A 22199-nucleotide genomic window follows, 5' to 3' on the forward strand; every position below is an offset into this window, starting at 1 on the left:
GGGCTACAAAATGAACATGAGTAAATACACAGAAAGTAGAAGGAAATAAGAGCAGGTATTCATGATTTATGGGGAAAAGATAGTAGATGCAATAAACCTAAGCTGGCTTTTTGAAAGGACTTGTGAAACAGACAAACTAGAATGACTAATTAAGAAGAAAGGGAGAAGGCAAAGACATACACTAGGAACAGAAAGCAGGTAGAATTATTGATGTGGGAGAGATTTTAAAAATCATAAAAAAAATACAATAATCAGCTTTATCACAGAAAATTTAGAAAACTTAGATGAAATGGAAAACTTTCTGGAGAAAAGGAAAATCATCCAATATTGTCTCAATGAGAAGTATAAAACCTAAATGGATCAATGACTGTTAAGGAAATTGAACTGATAGTGACAGATGTCTCCCACTCTCTCCACCATCGCAAAGGCGCACACGTACACTTAAGGCCCAAGCACTTTTGTGAGTCCCAGGCGTGGAAAGATAACTCGTAGTCAGAAAATGTAGAAGAGGAATTTACCACGTTAACAAAATGCTTCTCAGTGAAATTTTCGAATGGGTACAGTTCAACAATCGTAACTATATAAAACAGTAAAGATTGAGAAGCGTCTTGTCTCTTGTGCCTCTTCACTGTCTTCTCTTACCTCTTTAGCCATATTTGCTTTCTATTTCTTTTTTCTTGTTTGTTTAAGCAAATACAAACATATATGCACTAGCAAAATTAAATGAGGGAAATGTTTATTTTAATAAAGACAAACCACACTGGCTATAATTCAACTTTATGAAAAGCAAACAAAACTTCCAGCAAACAAGGTAAACTTTAACTCTCAAGTGTTCCTTTTAAAAACCTACAGGAAATGTCATGTTTAATTGTGAAACTTCAAAATAATTCCCAGAAAATCAGGAAAAAGCCAGTGATCCCCACTATTATTTCTATAATTCTACAGGCTATAAAATAACCTAGTTATCAATATGGCAAGGAAAATAAGAGCTATAAGGTTTGCCAGTCTTGCCATTATTGGCTTGTGATAGCCATAAAAAAATCTCTAAACTGCCTAATAATCTAATAGAAGAAACATACAACTTTTTTTCCTTTATAGAGAAAATTTTAAAATGATATTAAAGAACATTGAAAGAAGACCTGAATAGATCAGTGGAGAGAGAAACCATCTAAAGTAGAAAATCTCTTTAAGTATCCAGCGTATGAATCCAGCCCTTGAAGGACAGCAGCTGAAGCAGGAAGCACCTCCCCTCTCTGCAGCATGCCAGAGCTCAGCAAAGTCCTGCTGTTGATATTTTTTTAATAACTCTTAAGCTAAGAATAGTTTTTGTATTTTTAAAGGGTTGCTAAAAAAACAACAACAAAGAAGAATCAGCAATGGAGGCCATATGTGGCCTTCAAAATCTAAGATATTTAGCTGTTTACAGCCTGGCCCTTTATGGAAGAATTTTGCCCACCCCTGTAAAAGACCAGTAGTTACCACAGTGCGGTGTCTGGACAGCAGCAGCAGCTTCCTGCAGGAACTTGCTACAAGTGCAGATTCTCAGCTCTGTGGCCAACCAGCAGGAGAATAATAAGGGACTTTTTTGTTATTTCGGTCTGATCACTCCTACTGTTGACATTCACATGGTCCCTCCAATACAAATGCTCTTCCAAGGCCCCATAAGGACGTTAAGTGGACTAATGCTCAGAGTCTTAGAGAAATAAGAGATCCTAAGGGGTTTTGAACTACCATAATGTTTGACAGTTGTATATTTGCTGCTTTTGAACATTATGCCACAATCTACCCTGAATCTCCACTTTCCTGAAGCTGGTGAGAGCCTGAGAGGCAGGTGATCTTCTGTGATGGGATGAAGCTATTGGCCTGTAGCTGCAATTCTCAAAACTATCAGAACACCAGGAGGGCTTGTTAATACAGGCATCACTGGGCTCCCCCCACCCCGCCCCCAGAGTGTCTACTCATGGGTGGGATCTGAGAATCTGCGTACATGAGAGACAGAGATGAAGAACTGAGAGGAGTCATCTTTACCCTGGAACACTTAGTCCTGTCTGATCCAGAGGTGACTCACCATTGCCACTCATCTAGTTCTTTCTCTGCAAAATTATGAACTTTACAGTTTGGTGGTGAAACACTGTATAAATATAAGACTAATTTACAGAACAAAATTCATATAAGAAGAAATAAACAGCAGAGACAATGAACTATAGGTGTGCTGACAGTTCATTACGGTTTCTTAAGAAAGGAACGGCCAGAAATGAGCTTTGAGCTATTTTGAACAAATGCAAGGAGGAGGCTAAAAGTCACCACTTGAGATTAGTGTTGGTTTGTGATGGGGTTTTCGCTGGACCTCAGCAAGAGGAAAGTACTAAGGACAAGGTGTTGTGAGAGTAGATGCATATGTATCTGTGTATAAGGCTGATCTCTTCCTCATCTGTGCGCTTTAATCATCAAGAGGTAAAGTCTTTGAAAGTGATGTGTCCTTGAGGGGCGGGGGAGGGGAGGGGAGGGTGCGTGCACACCTGTGTGTTTTGGTATCTTCAGATACCTTTTGCGTGTATGCCTTTAGCTTCCTGTAGCATCTGGACTTCCCAAAGGACTGGTTTTCAAAAAACTCCCTTACACTTGAGGGTCCTGTGGAGGTGAAAACATTTTCCTTCTACCCTTCTAGGTCCTTTGACTGGTCTAATAATTAAATTGATATAAGACAGATGTGTTGTGTGTTACAGTGGGCGGCCAGTCGGTGGCATGGTGACGTGGGTTGGTAAAAGAATTTACCAGAGATTAAGTATAAGAATAGAAAGGAGTTTATTAGGGGGCGGTGTCATAGACACACAGACGTGGGGTGCCTGTGTGAGCCCCAAGGGCTGGATGTTGGGGTCTTTTATAAGGTCGGGTCACAAGGTGCCTGATGGGCTTGTGAGCAAGTCTGTGGTTGGTTGTAGGTGAGGAAAGAGGTTTAGGGTCTGTGAAGGGCGGTGGGGTCTATGACTCTGATAAGGTGGGCATTACCTGGGGCTATTAGTTTGTTAGGGGAAATACACTCCGTGAAGAATGTCAGACATGTGAGAGCCCAGGAACTGGGGTCGTTGCACTCTGAAGGACATCAGTGGGCCCAACAAGATGCACAGAAGAAAAACAGAAGTTTAATAACATGTATACCTCCTGTATACATGCAAAAGACCCAAGAAAACGGAATGACTCTCCAAAGTGGTTCAAGCCACCACCTTCAATCCCATCTTCAGCTAAAGACCAGAAGATGTTGGGGTGGAGAGTCAAGTTATTAGAGGTGACCAGGAAAAGCTCAGTAAACAAAGGTATGGTGCAGACCACCTTCTCCACTGATAAGTTTCTAAAAATACAGCAGCATTCTCCTCTTCCTGATACAAAGAGGGAGGCACCCTTACAAATGGAGGCTTCCCTTGTAAATATAAATGTTTCTCATAAAAGGGTAACTTCTACTCAGTTTTCAGAGCTTTCCCTGTATCTGCTGTTTCTTAAAAAGAGTCAGCCTAAAATAATCACTATGCCAAATAGGCAGGTTTGAGTGGTGTATTTTACCCCGCCCCCACTTCAGTTGCCTGGGGGCTGTGTTTGAAAGCAGCGAATTGTGTTGTCATAAGCGGTCATTATTGCACTTGGCCTAGTGGTCCCAGGCCAGGTTTTCCTTCCCTTGGCTGCTCAGTTCACTCTCTGTGACTCCTCTCCCTCTCCCCGCCTCAGCCCTCTTCTCTGTCCTCTTCTGCCCCTGCTTTTCTCCTGCCTCCCCTCCACTCCTACCTGACCTCCTCCCCAGTCCTCTCTTCCTCTGTCTTTTCTAGCTCTCTCCTTCCATTTCTATCTGTCTAGGGGTAAGTGTTTAACAATGGGAATCTCATCTGTAAGTACATGTTCTATTAATAACAATAGTTAATCATTTTAATATAAATGGAGAGTTCTAATTTCAAAGATCTGCTTCCTTAAAAGCTGTCAAGAGCAATCAGCTTTACGTTTCTTGGTAGTGGGCGCTGTGTCGTTGATGGGGTCGCTGGTGGTGACACCGGTAGTGGTAGTAATCGTGACAACAGTGATGTTCTATTCTTCTTCTTCTGACTAATATTTACGGAGTTTTCACCACTTGCCACATATTGTTCTGGAGAAGTGGTTCTCAGAGTTTAGTCTGCGGATGCTCAGAGATGCCTGGGACTTCAGGAGCCCGTGAGGTCAGAGCTGTTTCCACAGTGATACTGAGAAGCTTTTCCCTTTTTCATTTGCACTGATGACTTGGAAGCCATGGTGGGCCAACCTCCTGCCTCCTCAGCCCGAATAAAGGCAAGTGCACATTGTAGTCTTCCTTGTCAACACTCTCAGTGAAATTTTTTTAAGTTAGTTTTATTTTAGAAAGCCCTTGATGAAGCAGTAAATTTTATTAAATCTTGACCCTTGAGAGTAAATGTCCTTTTAACATTCTGAGTAACAAATCAGGAAGTACACATTAAATACTTCCACATATTTGAGTTGCCAGCTAAATTGCTCACATTTTTCATGGACTACCATTTTTATTTGAAAGAACAGCTGTTAAGTAAACTATGGTTATTCAGACTTGGGTATTTGGCAGAAATTTTCTTGAAAATGAAGTCAGTAATTTGAAGGAAAACACCATATTGGTCCAGTGGAGAGGGCTGTCCAGTGGCCAGACCGGATGGTGTTCCGTTGGGGCAGATGCTCCCAGGGGCGTTCTTGCTGCTAAACAGTGTGTAAATTCTTTACTTCCAATTTGTGTTTATAAGTTATAATTAAAGAAAAGTTGTGCTTTGAATACTGATGAATTTTCAAATAGCAGAGCTAAAAAAACCATTTTCCAAGGTTTACCTACAACAGAACCACTTATTGTATAGATTAGAAAAATAGAGCCCAGATACTGAAAGTCATATCCAAGGTAGCACTCCACAGATGCATGACTTGTGGCCTTATCTTGTATTTTATCATGCTTTAAACTTTCAAGTACTTTCATACATATATTTTTATCTGATCCTCACACAACCCTGTGAGCATCTAAAAAACAGTTGAAAGATAAGGAAATTGGTACCCAAAGAAGATAATTCTGTGAATGTACTTTATACTTCCCTACCCTTTCAGCTGTTACCTCTGAGGGCCTGAAATAAGTCAGAGCAAATGGAGGGAAGACAGAATCTATAAAACTTGGCAATGAAGTAGATGCACAAAAAATGGAGATGAAGGAGCCAGGGAGTTTTCTGAAGTTTCTTCCTTGGGGCCCTGGGAGAGTACTAACTAACCAAGAAAATAAAAATAGAGAAGAAATAGATTTCATCAACAAATGTTTCCTAAATGCCTTTTAATTGGCACTACTGTAATCTGTTTTGGGGGGTTCATAGGATGTATAGCTGTGCTGTTATGATCTCTAAATGGAAAGATACAGCATTCATGCCCATAACTCTGAGTCAAGGGGAAATGTATTAAGTGCCTTAAGAAAGGTGTCGTTCAGGTCCTGTGGCTCTTCACAGGAGGGAAAGACTTACTTCTGGGAACAGGAAGTAAGAGGAAGCATTTGGAAGGACTCTTGCAGAATGGGAGAATTCAGATGTGCAGGTGGTTGTGAGGAGACAAGGAAAGTTCAGTTACAGAAAAATAGAGTGGGGTGTGGAAGGAGGAATGTCAGATATATAGAGGTTGATGAGAACACAGCATGTGTGTAGATGGATAATGAGAAGTTATTATTGGCAACAATTATTCCAATAAACTATGGGAAATGCTGCATACATAGTTTTCCATTTTGTATTTCATTTCACGTTCATTTTTTAAAAAGACGCTTGCCAAACACATGTCTTTTTAACTACAACTTAGTTCTTTCTTTAAACATAAAATTTCATTTTTCATTGACTAGGGTAAGGATTTCAAGTTCAGATAACATAATTGATCTTCCTAGATGTTAGTTTATAGTTTGAGAGGGAGTTTGCAAAATATTATACTGTGGTCTTATTTTTTAACTCTATAGTGGCTTGTTTTAAAATAAAGCTGCAATTTTTAGATAACTTTATTCTTCTCACACTTAGAAATTCCATCAATCCTCTAAGTTGCATTTTCATCTGAACTGCATCCCTGTGTCTGTGTATCTTTAACTAGCTTAGCTTTCTCTTCCGCGTCTTTCTTCTCCACTGGTATTAGTTTTGGTTATCGTTCACTGCAGAATTTAGCTGACTTGGATATTTATTACTGTTTTTCCCATAGAGAAGTCAGATAAATACGATCCACGTGATGTTGAAAGACTACAACAAGATGATAACTGGGTTGAAAGTTACTTACTTTGGAGGCATAATGTTGTAGATGAAACACTGAAGATGCTTGATGAGAGTTTTCAGTGGAGGAAGGAAATGTCTGTCAACGGTAAGCTACTCACTTTCACCTTGACTGTGTACTATTTCCCCTGCATAAATGTTACTGTTCTACGTTTATCTAATAGTGTATTTGCAAATATTCTTGGCAATCATCATAAACACCAGAATATAATGTTTTATAAAGACCCAGTAACATTTTGAAAGGAGCATCTTATGAATAAGTTGTAAAAGTAGGATCATTCATAAGGAAACCAGATCACCAAGGAGCTGAATCACACTCAACATTTGTCACTCACAGCAGAGTCTCCTAATCTGTGCATGTTTAGTTTGGTGCCATTAAAATAGCAAGACAGAATCCGCACTACTAGGCCTAGAGATAAGGAGATACTATTTGCCTGTTTTTGTCAGTTGTTGCCTGGTGCCTGTCTCTATTCCCAGGGTTCCTTTTGCTACTAGGTGCTCCGTATGGAACTAATAGGTGAATGGGGGTCCCCAAAAGCAAGCTTACCTCCAAGGATGCCTATGGCAGCCTCCTCTTCTTGATTTCCAGGCCCAATTCTAGATTGAAATTTCCTCCCCAAAAAGTTTTAAATCTTGGAGGGGATTTTATAATAATCTTCCAAGTAAATGAAGAACTCTTCTCAGGAAAGGTTACCCGTTATCTCTGTCCTCCTGAAAACGTAACAGGAAGAAGCTGGCATAACTACTGGTTTTGACAAGATATGAAGGCTTTCCTGACCTTGAGGATTATAAACTCTGGAGTGACCGAGTCTAGAGACTTAATACAAAATAGCCAACAAATATATCCAGAAAAGATATTCCCCCCCAGTCGTCACACCTGGAGAAGGATTCTCTCCGAGGGAGAGTATTTAAAAAATAATTTGACTGGAAACATAAAAACTGTTGGTAATTTCAACAGTGAAGCATTTATTAATCAAACAAAGAAATGTAAACCTGATATTTCTCAGTCATTTAAGTACAGAATAAAGCTTTAAACTCAGTAATAGTTTTTTCTTACATAGACTTGCTAGTTTCTAGTGGCAAACAGCAGCAATATGACAAAGAGGGGTGGAGAAAGATAAAGAAATCTTTGCGAGTCCTCGGGGAAGTGCTGCCTCGTGTTCGTTCTTGGCCGCGTTAGTGAGTGGACCTCCTGCTAAAGGATCTAACGTTTTTCTTGAAGTATTTTCCACTTGCCCCAAGATTATAAAATACATTAAACTCTACTGGTTATCAAACCTCGTCGAAAAATATTTTACTAGAGAAGCTATCAGTTCTGAGGCTATAATGTGGATATTATACTGCCATGTTCTTTTGAAACTGTCCAGTAGTGATAATATTTATTAATTGCAAGTGATTATGTGAAATACAACCAGAACGTGAAAATGCATCCACATAATAATGGCAGGCACGTAAAGGCAAATGGATTTTTTCCATTTCTTTCATCTATGTCTTTATGTAGTTTTTTTTTTCTACTTAGTAAGAAGCACCATGTTTTATTGCCAGAGGATTTTTTCCAGATATTTGAATAAGCATCTTTTTTTTTTTAATATCAGAGTTACTATGTAACAGTAATCGTTACATTTTAAGTTTTCTTTTTAAAAGACCTCTAAGTTATAATTACTCATTAATCTTATCACTTTTTAGACCTGACCGAAGCCTCCATTCCCAGGTGGTTATTGGAAATTGGTGGCATTTATCTCCACGGTTATGACAAAGAAGGGAACAAGTTGTGTAAGTATATTTAATTGTACTGGCTTTTCAAGAGTTTGAGGTGTAGTCATCAGAACACCTTAGCCTTTGATTCAGAGTCCTTCAGGCCCAGCCTGTGTCCCTCTGTTCAGCTGTCCCTCTCCACGCGCCACGTTCTGCCTCGGCCGCCGTGGTCCGCCGACAGGCGCCGCAGCCGCTCCTGCCACTGCGTGCTTCTGTCGGGGCTTTCCCCCTGGAAGGAACACTTTTCTAGTGTTTTCTTTTTTGTTAAGCACTGTGTAGAGTACTTTTAGATTATTGCCAAATACTGTTTGTTCATCTGTATTTTCTTTTCCCCCTTACTTATTAAAGAGGAAAGTTTATTTTCTAAGTGAAGGAAAATAGTTGACCTTTCTGCTCCTCTTTCGGGTTCCTACGTATACACTCTTTCTCATTTAAAAGAAGGGGGGATGTTTTTAATCTGAGAAACAAAATTAATTGTAAATAAAAAAAAATGTCAAGGAAAAGGAATAATATAATACATGTGTAAAATGGTATTATAATGCCATAAATATTTTTCTTATTTTTATCTTATGTTCTGCTTAAAGTCTGGATCAGGGTGAAGTATCATATAAAAGACCATAAGACCATACTGGACAAAAAGAAGCTTATTGCATTCTGGTTGGAACGTTATGCTAAGAGAGAAAATGGGAAACCTGTAACAGTGATGTTTGACCTATCAGAGACTGGAATAAATAGCATAGTAAGCATTTTTCATTAATTCTAAATCATCGTTTATCACGGCGTCCTCCCCCTCTCCCGTCCTCCCTGCCACCCACACCCCACACCACCCCCCCAACCAAATATCACTATAAAACCAAGCTAGCCAAGTCATGTTTGGGATTTATTTTTTTTCTGCTGCACTGTGAGTGAAGTCAGACATGGAATAGGATTTGCAAAGAATTAAATGTGCTTCAGTATTTGGCACTGAAACTGTAGATTTCCTAGAAATGTTCTTTGTCTGATAGGCAAGATATGGAAGGAAGATGTCGAGGCTGGCAGAGTAATGAGTAGATGTGGTAACAGTGAACTCTTCTATCAAAGCTCATATCCTATAGAGCACCCTCCCCGGGCCTGGCACAGAGTAACACACTCAGTAAATGTGGAGTAAAGTAACGTATGCTCTCCAGCGGACCACTGCTTGCAGGCCACGTTTGCCGTGGCGAGTAGTTCACTTGAGTTTTTTTGCATATACAGTGCTTGGTGATTTTGTTGGGGTTTTTCACTTGCTCTTTTGGATTTGTTTTCTGTCTGTCTGATTTGGTTAGCGTTGGAAACCAGTTTTCTTCAGGAGATTTTGCCAAGCTTAAAAAATAAATAAAACCTACCAGTCTTTAATTCGGGCCCTTGTGACTTTTGTGGTAACTACAAACCTTTCAGCAGCGATGGGGATTTGTTGGTGCATTTGTTAGAGCTACTGTCTCTGACATTCAGACCGTGGCTAATTCTGGTAGCAGTCAGCTGCCCTTCAGGGACCTCCATAGGGCACTGTTGAAATCTATTTGAAAATCCACTTGGCAAAGTATGTTAATAACCTTGAAGTGTTCATATTTATATTCTTTGCTTGGTAACTAACTTCTGGAAATCTATTCTAAAGAAGGAAACTTGAGTACACAAAAAGCATTGTACATCAAAATGTTTTTTTCAGAGTGTCATTTAAAATGGTGAAAAATTAGAAAAAATGTAAATGTCAACATGGTGAAGTGGTGAATTATGGTGTATCTCGTTAATGCAGTATGTGTACCTGTGTAGAATGATGTTTATAAAGAATTTGTAGTAACACTGGAAAATGCCTTTCTTAAAATGAAAAAGCGACAGGATTATATCATAGAAATACCTAGCCCCCAAAAAAGGGAAACCTTAGACATTAAAAAAACAAACAAAAAATAGGCTTGAGAGAACAAGTTTTTTTAGGCAGTGGGACCACAAATTTTTTTTTCATCTTTCTGTATATCAGAGTCATTTGCCCTAGATTATTTATTCAATCTGGTTTCCATGTCACTGAGTTCTAGATTACACAGTAATCGTTTTATATCCAAAATCTACATCAAAATGCCTAGATAAATAAATATTCCATGAAAGTAAATCATGATTCTGTTATCCTTTATGTATGATAGTTTTCTGATTAATCCAGAATCATAAAAAATGTTTTTTATTGACAAATATAGGGCCAAAGAATTTACTTGAGCTGTCTGATTATTTTTCAACCCTACTTATATACTGTTTCATTATCTTTAATTTATAAATAAGGTTTATTTTCATTATTGAGTTTAAATCATTAATGTTTTCAAATACTAGAATTTTACTGAATTATTTTTATATATGTCCCTCATAATTCACAAAAGATTTAAGCTGGCCTTTAAAGCTGTATACAGAATTGCGTGGCAAAATTTTTTTTAATTATTTGTTAGAGTTGGGCCACTAATTTGGCTTTAAGCTTGCCTGAAAGGAATGGAGTCATTTAAAATTACTCAAAGCCATTGTCTTAAGAAAAGTATATCCATTCCTGATACTTGAACTAGAAGAAAAATCTTTCATGAGTCTTCAAAAGGAAGACATTTTATAAGATATGAATAGCATCCTTGAAAACATCCTCACAGAATGCAGAGCAGTGGGTTTCTTGAAACTGTTTTACATAGTACCCACTAATATATGTACACCAGTGGCATCCTGTCAAATCGACTTGAATGAGCAGTAACTTGGGATTTTATAAGCAAAGTTATTCAGTTAAAGATGAAAACAAGAATATTGGATGAAGACTTTTTAGGGAAAGTCTGGGGGCCACAGATCATATACCAGGTAACCAAATCTTCATACAACTAGTTATTTGGAGATATTTTGTTTGACTCTAACTTAACTACAAATTATTAAACTCTGTGCACAGTGATTAGTTATAAAGGTATTATTATATACTAGGATTTATCCCATAATAAATACCTAAGATCATTAAGGATGCTTACTTTCAGTTTACTGGAGTTAAAGATGCTACAACTCACATACTAGGTATAACTTTATAGACTCTCATCTCTCGGACAACTCACCTTTTAGTAATTGATGGATTTAAGTTTTCCTGGTTGTATCTTTCATCCTGCAGGCCTTATAACATGGCTGATCAGGATTAGTAAGTCAACCTGCGGCCAATGGAAACAGAATGAAATGATTCAGTGAATAGTAACTCTAATAATCTAATTTCATGTTGCTGTGTTCAATGCAGTAGAACCAACAGATAGCTATAAAGTCTCCCGGAAATTGGAGTCAGTGAACAACATTTGAATATAAACTAAAAAATTCAAAATCTAGGTTCCTACATAAGGAGGAAGGAAGCCAGAAGTGAAGTAGATACAGCAGATTAATATAATCAGATTAATAAAGTATATTTTATTGAAGCTATTATGAGGTGTAGCAATTAGGTTTAAAAAACAGACATAACAGAATTTATATACGTATGTTTTATAATTCCAAGTAGTCAGGTAATAAACTGTATACTTGTTATACTAATTCTTTAATTGCTCAACAGATTTTTAGAATTTCTCTTTGGGATTTGCTTTTCAGATCCATGTTGTAATGCCACAGTACCTTAGCAGCCTGAAGTATCTAACTAGTTTGAGATAACATGAATGATGTTTAAGAATCTAATTTCTTTAACTCAGTTTTAGGACTAAATATTATAAGTAGCTTAATGATTTAAAACCTAATCCCTGGGGATATCGATATTTTATGAGCTTATTTTTTTTTAAGAATTTGATAATTGTCTCATTGGTATTTAATAATTTATCACCTTAAGAAATATGCAATTTAAAATTCTCTAATGTGGACAGTCTGAAAGATTTAAATGTATAATCTTTATTTTAGGACATGGACTTTGTACGCTTTATCATCAACTGCTTTAAGGTTTATTACCCTAAATACCTCTGTAAGTAACTTACTCCTTTATAAAAATGTAATATATTGAAACCATAGACAATGAGAATTGTGGAGCGTTATATTATTATGGATTTAATACCTGAGACATTGTTTTCTGGTGAAGAACTTAAATGTGTTCATAGAAGTTTAAGTATATATCCTAGTAGGTACAGGGGAAATTTTTCATAAATAATCATTGTCCTTTACAGTTAGTTTTAAAACCTTAAGTTATAATCTGTATATATGGCATCCTATAACACACACACGTAGAGACATAAAAACATACATTTTTCCAAGATTATCTTGCTTTTTACTAATTTTTCAATTGACAGATTAAATTTACTATTTTTTTAACATTTATTATATGGAACTTCTTACATGCCAGAAACAGATGAGAAATATTGGTAAGTATACTGTGTGATAAGCAATACTCATTCCATAAAGTACACTGTGTTTCTAATTGCTGTTTTCAAATTGTCATTAAGAAAACACTTGAGTAGTGTGCTATATTTGAGTGTGATATTTGGAGTTTGTTTTTAATTATGACTCTTCTATTAATTACCTAAATGAAGAACTCCTAAGTTTTATGTATTCATCTTTGATTTATTGGACTTATATGATGGTTTCCCTCCAAGGAAATCAAGATGCCATCCCACATAAACAGTCATAGTTTTAAACCCAGGGGGCTGAAAGTAAAAAGAAGAGAGGCAACAGGGTTATCAACATATGGAAACTCAGAGGTCGGCCCGGGCACACCCCTGGCAGATACCACAATTAGGGTCTTTTAGGACTTATGATTCAGGTCACACTAAAGCATGAAATCCCTAGATCACTTTACTTTCACATGCTTTCACGTTAGTGTTAATATGAAGTGAGGAACAGACAAAAAGCATAATGAATATCGAGGACCAGTGCCACTCCTAGCCCTGTGCTCTCATGTCTTCAGAAAGAGAGTATTCATAAATGTTTTTGGGTAGAGAATGTCTGGTTTGGGGAACCTGTTCCTTCTAGATTCTTCCTGGATCTGGCATTTACCCTGATTCATTAAGACTTGTTGAGCAGTGCCAGTCATTGGTCCGTAGAGAATCATTACCCTGTATTATTAGCTCATTTCTCTTATGTACGAAATGAAAATAAAATACTCACTTATTTATTGAAACATCTAAAGGGGTTTGTGAAGAGCCATTTATAATAGCATAATTATTATTATTACCTTATAAAACACATCTCAAATTCTTTTGACAAAATTATTCATAAATTCATGAGTCTATATGAAGATGAACACCATCATTCCGATTAACTAGAGATAATGTATATATACTTACCTACATAATGTTTTGCAGATGTTGAATTTTGTAGAATCCTAAATTGATTATGCTTCAAAATTTGTCATGAAATATAACTATTCTTCTTAAAATCTTGAGTCCAGATCTTTTTAGGCATATCTCAGATGAAGACTGAGGTATTAAGCACCAGGGTACTTCTTTGCAGACACCTTGTTCTTTATATGTATTTTACTTGTCCTACAGTAATATAATCACTCTAGGAGGTTCTCTGTTCAGAGTAGAATAATATTATGTTTGGATTCATCTGGGTGAAGCTTGGTCCTGGACCTCTGGTGGGTAGGGCTGTGTCTAGAGGCCTTTGTGGCGCAGGAAGTCTGATGATGGGTGTGGCTGTGTTCCCACCCTGCATGTTGTTTGGTCTGAGGCTTCCCTACAGGCTGCTGGGTGGGGCTGGGTCTTGGTGCTAATGATCCAATCAAGATGTCAGCCTCCAGGAAAGCTCATGTAGATGAACACTCCTGGAATGTCCGCCACCAGCTTTTATGTCCCCTGAGTGAGCCGCAGCCGTCCCCCATGTTCCCAGGAGACCCTCCAAATCCAGCAGGCAGGTCTGGCGCAGGTTCCTATGAAATCACTGCCTCTGCCCTTGGACCAGGTGCATATGAGTTTCGGTGTATGCTTCTCAAGCGAATGGAGACTCCGTTTCCCCCAGTCCCCTGAGGCTCCCAGAGCCAAGCCCCTCTGGCCTTCAAAACCAGATGTCCTGGGGTCTCCTTCTCTTCCCAATGCCGGGACCCAAGCTGGGGAGCCTGATGTGGGGCTTAGCACTCTCACTCCTGTGGGAGGGCCTCTGTGACTTAACAAATCTTCAGCTTGTGAGTCACCCACCAGGGGGGCATGGGGCCCAATTATATCTTGACCACACCCCTCCTACCATCCTGCTGTGGTTCCCTCTTTATGTTTCCAGTTGCAGAAGATCTTTTTTGCTAGGTTCCAGTCTTTTTTCGATGGTTGTTTAGCATTCAGTTGTGGTTTTGTTGTAGTCACAAGGAGAGGCGAGCTCGTGGTCCTACCACTCCACCATCTTCACTGGAACTCTCTGGATTCTTCTGGAATAGAAGAATGAATTTGATATAAAAATCCCCTTTGTGGTTTCTGATTTTTTCTCACAGTTGTTAATATGGCTGCTTAATATCTTCATCTAAGCATGAAAATGATACTTCTGTATGTTTTGAAATTATTGGCTTTCTGGGGCTCATAATATTAAGAAAAGCTGAAATAATTTTGTTTCTTAAAACATAATGATTTATTTAAAATGGGGGGACAACTGCCAGAGCGGGTTTAACAATATAATCTCTAGGAAATTATAACTGAAAGCATAAATTAGACATTGAAATGATTTTAAAACTCAGTGGACTTTAGCACTATTACAACATGCAACATCCAGAGTTTCCATTTACCCACGTAACTATTTTCTCTTGTACCTTTCTGCAAACAACAAGAGCAATAAATGAATAAAAGAACAGGCCATTTGCCAGCAGGCAGTAATAGTACATTATTCACCTCACACAAGCTGTCCCCCTAGGTAGGCCCCTCACCATTGTGAGAAGTTAGTTCTAGCACCACTTATACTTCATGGAATTAAAACTGAGTCCTCCAGCTCAGTTTTTAGTTAAATTCAGATCACCAGTTTCTTCTAGGCCAGGTATAAGTGATACTACTATCATGGTACTAAGTCACAGTCAATGAATTGTTTTTTATCTTTCAGCAAAAATGGTGATCTTTGATATGCCTTGGATAATGAATGGTGAGTACATTACTTATACTTTCCTAAAACAAAACATCTGATTCCTGTTTTTCTTTGCCAATTTAGCCATATTGCTATGGTTGTTTTAAAAAATGTTTATATTGTACGGGATTTATCTCAAGAACGCAAAGTGGTTCAACATGAAAATCAACCAGTTATCCAACATATTAATAGACTAAAGGAAAAAAATGACATCTTATTAGGCACTAAAAGCTTTTGACAAAATCCACTACACTCTCATAATAAAAGGACCCAAGAAACTAGGAAGAGAAGGTGCAGAGAGTTGAAACAACAGCAATGTTAGGGGAACAACAGTAGTTCGCACAAGACTACCCTCACTTCTGACACCAACTGTAAGTTCAAGGGGTTTCCAAAACCATCCTTAGGTTTACTAGAATCACTCAACAGAACTCACTGGAAGCTGTTATACTCACAGTTACGGGTTATTACAGGGAAAGGATTCAGATTAAAATCAGCCAAGGGAAGAAAAACATGTGGCAGAATCCAGGGAAGTACCAAATGTGGAATGTGCTAACTGTCCTGCCATGAATATGTGACAGTACGCATGGAGTACTGCCAGCAAGGGAACCTCACCCAAACCTCAGTGTTCAGACTTTTCCTTGGGCTCCATTACATAGGCCTGAGTGGCTGATCATATGGTTGATCTCAGTCTGTAGTCTCTCCAGAGGTCTAAAGATACTGTGTGGCCCAAAGCCTCCACCCTAATCATATTGTTCCAGTGTGACTCAAGGCCCATAGGCAAACTAAGACACTCCAACAGGCATGAAGATTACCTCTGGAACCTGAGGGCAAAGGCCAGACCTTTCTTTCGTAAAGTGAATTCTTCACAGATGAAAATTTCCTCAGCCCAATAAAGGTCATCTGTGTAAAACCAACATCTTTGAAAACCCGTTCATACTTAGCAATGAAAGAATGACTGCCTCTAAGATCACGAGCAAGATATGGTTGTCGGCTCTTAATGCTTATATTGCCAGGCCACTTAGGCAAGAAAAAGAAATAAAAGGCATCCAGATTGAAAAAGAAGTCATGCTATCAATATTTGCAGGTGACAGTCTTCTCTATTTAAAATTTTAAGGAATACACATCTACATACACAAAAGCCTATTAGAACTAATAAACAAGTTCAGCAAGGTGGCAAGATACAAAGTCAATTCACAAAACCAATTGTATTTCTATATGCTAGCATAAACAGCTCCATTTATAATAGCATCATAAAGAACAAAATACTTGGAAATAAAGTTAATAAAAGGAGTTCAAGATTCATACACTTTTCACTACAAAAACCACTGAAGGAAATTCAGGACCTAGGTAAATATATCTCTTGTCCATGGATTAGAAGACCTAATGTTGTTAAGATGACAATGCTTCATGAATTCATCTATAGATTCAATGCAGCCCTTGTCAAAATTCCAACTGCCTTATTTTTTTTAACAGAAATTGACAAGCTTGTCCTTAAATTCATATGGAAATGCAAGAGACCCAGAGTAGTAAAAATGATCTTGAATAAGAACAGTGAAATTGAAGGATTCACACTTCTTGATTTTAAAACTCACTATAAATCTATAGTAAATAAAACAGCGTGGTGTGGACATAAAAATAGATGTATAAATCAATGAAATAGAATCGAGGGTCCAGAAATAAACCCTAACATTTATGATTAATGGATTTTTTGACAATGGTGCCAAGACATTTGAGTGGAGAAAGACTAGTCTTGTAATAAATGGTACTGGCACAACTGACTACCTACGTTCAAAAGAATGAAGTTGGACCTCTACCTCCTATCATATACAAAAAGTACCTCAGAATGGGTGAGTTAAAATTATAAAACTCTTAGGAAAAACCATAGGAGTAAACCTTCATGACCTTGGAGTAGGCAGTGGTTTCTTAGATATAACATCAAAAAAGCACAAGCAACAAAAGAAAAATATAGATATATTGTACTTCATTAAAATTTAAAACACCATCAAGAGGGTGAAAAGATAATTCAGAATGGAAGAAAATATTTACAAGTCAGATATCTGATAAGGATCTGGAATATATAAATAAGTTTTACAGTGCAACAATAAAATGACAAATGGCCCAATTAAAAAGGGCAAAAGAGTTTGATAGACATTTTTCCAAAGAAGATATGCAAATGGGTAATAAACACATAAAAAGATGCTCAACATCATTAGTCATTAGAGAAATACAAGTCTAAACCAAATGGAATACTACGTCACACCTACTGAGATGGCTGTAATCAAAAAGACAGGTTAAAGTCACAAGTGTTGACAAAAGTGTAGAGCAATTGGAACCCTCATACATTGCTGGTGAGAATATATAACGGTGCAGCCATGGTGGAAAAAGTTTGGCACTTCCTCAAAAAATTAAACATGGAGTTACCATAATTACCGTATGACCCAGCAATTCCATTCCTAGGTATATCCCCAGGATAACTGAAAGTATATGTCTACACAAAGACTTGTACTCAAATGTTCATAGCAGCATTACTCATAATAGTGAAAAGTGGAAACAGTCTAAAGTTCATAAATTGATGAAAGGATAAGCAAATGTTGTATATCCATAAAATGGAAACTTATTCAGCCATAAAAAGGAATTAAATACTGATACATGCTATGTTATAGATGAGCCTTAAAAACGTGCTTAGTGAACAAAGCCAGTAGGAAAAAAGAACACATATTATATGATTCCATTTATATAAAATGGCTAAAATGGGCATATCCACAAAGACAGAAACTAGATTAGTGGTTGCCAGGGAATGGGAGAAGGGAGGATAAGGAGGGATTGCCAATGGGAGCAGATTTCTTTTTGGTGTGATGAAAATGTTCTAAAGTTAGATAGTGGTGATGGGTTACACAATTCTGTGAATATACTAAATAAAAACCATTGGTGTATACACTTTAAAAGGGTGAATTTTATGGTATGTAAATTTTATCTCAATAAAGCTGTTACAAAAAATCACAGTTAGCACTTCAGTTAATTCCAGTAGCATAGCTTCAAACACGTCAACTCAGACTTTCTAAATTGAAATTAATGAAAATGTAAATGTTATGTAAAAAAATGTTAAGCCAAATTAGCCAAAGTAGAAATGCAATTTTCTGAACTACTGTTTAACGTTTATCATGCTGTTTTATTTCCTGATTTTTTTTTCATTGACACTTTTGCAAATTTAATGCAGGGATTTCTTTTAATTTCCTTAAAATGTGCTTAGAATGTCATGATGGAAATGAGGTTTAAAAAATTAAGTAGAAATCATAATGGCATGACAGAACAAGATTGTAATTATTAAAGTGCTATGTTAGATAATTCTTGCACATTCCATAAGTTCCTCACAGTTCTAAGCTGCAGGGTTTGAGAGAAAGGCACAGGAGTTTAGGGTTAGGAGGAAAGTCTGGGTCTGGCTCACACATGATGAAGAGGGCTCCTACTTTCTTTTTCTGGCTTCCAGTTTGAGGATTTTCAGACTGGGGGTTTATCAGAAGCATAAGGCAAATGTCCCTTGCCGTACCGTACTGCAGTCAGTGAATCACAGTGCTGTTTGATTCACTGTCTAGAAATCTTGGTAGTTGGTATCACTGATGGATTTGTACAGAGGCTAAAACTCTGATAAGTTTATTAATGAACATCAGGGTAACTTAATATTCCTGAATCATCATTGAACATTCGAAACCCATAAGTGACAGTCACAAGGTAAATGCCTACAGGGATTAGAGAATGTCACTTAAGTATAGTGCCATGGTAAAATACATATTAACCGACTTTAACCCAAACTAATTTCAGAGGTCCTGGACTAGCATACAGAGTAAGTAAACTGAGAAGGAGAATGAAAGGAATTTAATGAAATGACTGTTTTTTCTTCAGCTGCTTTCAAAATTGTGAAATCCTGGCTTGGTCCAGAAGCAGTGAGTCTGTTGAAGTTTACAAGCAAAAGTGACATCCAGGACTATGTCAGTGTCGAATACCTGCCTCCCCACATGGGCGGAACTGTAAGTATAGTACTTGAAACCTGTTAGTCAAATAAGACAACGGTCATGGCACATGAGGCTGTATTCTTCCCTCAAGGAAAAAGGAAAAGCAGTATCTTAACATCCTAAGAAAAAATCATAGACACCCTGAAAGAGCAAGCAGTATTACAGACATGTTTTACTTAAGTTTTCAAGTTATATTTTTATTTTTGAATATGTTGTGTATTTACATGGTTCTAAATGGAAAAGTATTCAGAAACAAATATTCAGCAAAAAGTTTTTCTACTGCTACACCAACCATCCTCTTTCCCTCCCAGGTTTCATTTCTTATTTTTATTTCCATGGATCTGTACTGCCTATGTAAGCAACGATAGTAAATATGTAATACATGTAAACAACTGTATATATAGTTCTTTCTCCCTCCCATTTCTTTTAAACAAGTAGGGTATTTATACACTGTTGTGTATCCTGCTTTTTAATTCACATGTCTTTGAGATCATTTTAAATCTTACGTGATAAGCTAGCTTACTCTTGTTTTGTGGCTGCATAGCATTCCAATGTCTAGAGATGAATCACAAATTGTTTAATGAATAACCATAAGTTATTTATTTTCCTTTTGATGTGTCTTTAGTTTGTTTCCAGTTGTTTACTGTTGAACAGTCTTTAATTTAAAAGATAATACATACTATCAAGATTTTTTGGGAAATAATCTTAACTACTTACAAATAAGAGACCAGGAGTAAGTAGATATGTGTTGAATTTTTAATACTCCTTATTCATGAAACATACTGTCATAGTGACTTTTATGGGCTGTGAAACTTTTGGAATTTGGTATGCTTCAGGTTAATCTTATTGATAGTATTTCAGTTATTTGACTTTTATGATCTACTTTGTATACTGCCTACCAGGCAAAATTGTGTTCAACTAGAACCAAGGGACTAGCAAGATGAGAAATTTTGGTGTGTCCTTTTCTTTTCTCTCATTAGAGAAAACTTGAACCAATATTTTTAATTTGAAGTTTGCTGCTTTCCTATTCTGAGGCTTTATATTTCACATTTTAACCTAGAAAAACAGAGTATGGTTCATTTCAACTACTACCCTTAGTTAAAATAATGATTTGACTGCTTTGTCATTTTTAATAATTTGCCCCAAAATTGTCTCTTAAAATTAACAGCATTTAATAGAAATTATTTTTATTTTTAGGGGTAGAAAAAGTTATTTTATTTCTCTTCTCTGTTCTTAGTGGTATATTTCTTCAGGATTGTAGTTAACATGGTAGTAGGACTACTATTCTTTGACACACTTTTTTCCCCCCCAAAAGTAATACATACACATGATTTTTTAAAAAAAGCAAACAATACCAAAGACTGAGAAGTACAATGAAAAGTACGTCTCCTTCCCCAGGTTACTGCCCCACTGCCACTCCCTACAGGCAGTCACTGTTTCCAAGTTTTCTCTTCTGGAGATAGTCTATCCATTATATTTTTTTTAATGTAATAGTCACATACCATATAGTATATTGTTCTATTGTGTTCTTTTCATATCATTTATTTTTAGGTCATACCATATTGATTCATAGAGATCTACCTGATTTTTTAAACCACTGCAGAATATTCCATTGTGTAGATCTAACAATGTATTATTTAATCAGTTTTTCTTTTGAAGGACCATTAGTTGTTTTCTAATCTTTTGCCGTTATTAACAATGCTACAGTGAATATCCTTGTAAATAACTCTTGGTACACAGGTGCAGCAGGATCTGTAAAAGATAAGCTCCTAGAATTTAAATCATTAGGTCAATGGGTGGTATATTTAGTTTGAATTTCGATAGCTCTTAACCGATTTCCCTCTGAAGAGATGGTGCCTATTTACCAATAACATGTGGGAATGCTTGAATCACATCCTTGCCAACACTCCATATTCTCATTTTTGGTATCTTTGCCAGTCTCACAATATTTAATTGTGGTTTTAATTTGCATTTGTCTTTTCTGCGAACTCTCTTATTCCTTTATTCCTTGTTCTGCTGGATTATTACTCTCCTCTTGTTGATTTGTATATATTAACAAAACAAAACTTGTCTTTTGTTTCTGTTATATGTGGTATATATTTTCCCAGTTGTGGCCTTTAAAAAACAACTTTGTTTTTTAAGATGGGTTGTTTTTTGTTGTTATTGGTTGGGTTTTGTTTGTTTTGCCACTCAGAAATGTTTCATTTTAGCATGCTTAATTTTTATCAGTATTTTTATGCCTTATAGGTTTTGTGTTATACTTAAAAGGCCTTTCCTTACTTAGGTTCTGTTTTTGGAGTTTGGTTTTTTTTTTTTAACCCTCCTATGTGTTGTTTCCTGGAGCTTACATGGTTTAAAAAAATACACACACATACAAACACTTAAATCTTTTATCCATCTGTAATTCTTTTTGTTGTAAAGAATGAGCTCAAGATCCAACTTGGTTCTTTCACAGATGGCTGGCCAGTTGTCCCACACCACTTACTGCTTTCTCCCTTTCTGTTTTGAAATGCTTGCTGTTTTAAATTTCACTATCTAATTAACTCAGGTTTTCTTGGCCAGAGGAATGGATTTTAACTTTACTCAGAGAATTATTCCTCCACCCACCTGTTAGCAAGCTGATACAAAATGCTTTTCTCCAGGATCCTTTCAAATATAGCTATCCACCGCTAGTAGATGATGACTTCCAGACACCGTTGTGTGAGAACGGACCCATTGCCAGTGAGGATGAAGCTTCTAGTAAAGAAGATATAGAAAGTGATGGCAAAGAAACCTTGGAAACGATTTCTAATGAAGAACAAACAGCTCTTCTTAAAAAGGTAATTTTAACAGTAAAATGAACTTGAGACAAAAGCTGTGGCCCAGCCCCAGTTCTACCGCTAGCTGACTGTGATTTGGGGTAATTCACTTACCTTGCTGCCCTCCCACATCTTTGTATGTGAAAAGGAGGAGGAAGGCTGGCACTGGCTGGCTGGTAGTGCCGTCACACTGTGTAAAAGGCTGATTCCGTGCTTTTGTATAAAAGCACCTGGAAAGAGCTGTTTTATCTAAAATATTTTTTATTTATCTAAAATAAAGTAAAAGTCATTCATTTAAAATGTTACCTCGATCTACTTCCTCTTTCATT

At 37.0% G+C, this 22199-nt stretch overlaps 1 protein-coding gene across 9 annotated transcripts in view; it reads left to right on the forward strand.

Annotated features, from left to right (window-relative positions):
- The window catches only part of MOSPD2 (motile sperm domain containing 2), a 44516-nt gene that overhangs the window by 7916 nt on the left and 14401 nt on the right, over nt 1-22199 (forward strand). For 7 of the 9 annotated variants that reach the window (XM_032475907.1, XM_032475908.1, XM_032475910.1 and 4 more), the window contains exons 3-9: nt 6226-6381; nt 7980-8066; nt 8633-8787; nt 11937-11997; nt 15042-15080; nt 18963-19087; nt 21715-21891. In XM_032475907.1, the coding sequence (XP_032331798.1) occupies nt 6226-6381; nt 7980-8066; nt 8633-8787; nt 11937-11997; nt 15042-15080; nt 18963-19087; nt 21715-21891 (800 nt within the window). Of the gene's footprint in view, nt 1-4104; nt 4309-6225; nt 6382-7979; nt 8067-8632; nt 8788-11936; nt 11998-15041; nt 15081-18962; nt 19088-21714; nt 21892-22199 lie in introns of those variants that run through there. The other 2 variants (XM_032475911.1, XM_032475909.1) reach the window with 2 other exon arrangements.

This window comes from Camelus ferus, chromosome X (genome assembly GCF_009834535.1).
Source record: "Camelus ferus isolate YT-003-E chromosome X, BCGSAC_Cfer_1.0, whole genome shotgun sequence".
In the NCBI taxonomy this organism is placed as follows: domain Eukaryota; kingdom Metazoa; phylum Chordata; class Mammalia; order Artiodactyla; family Camelidae; genus Camelus; species Camelus ferus.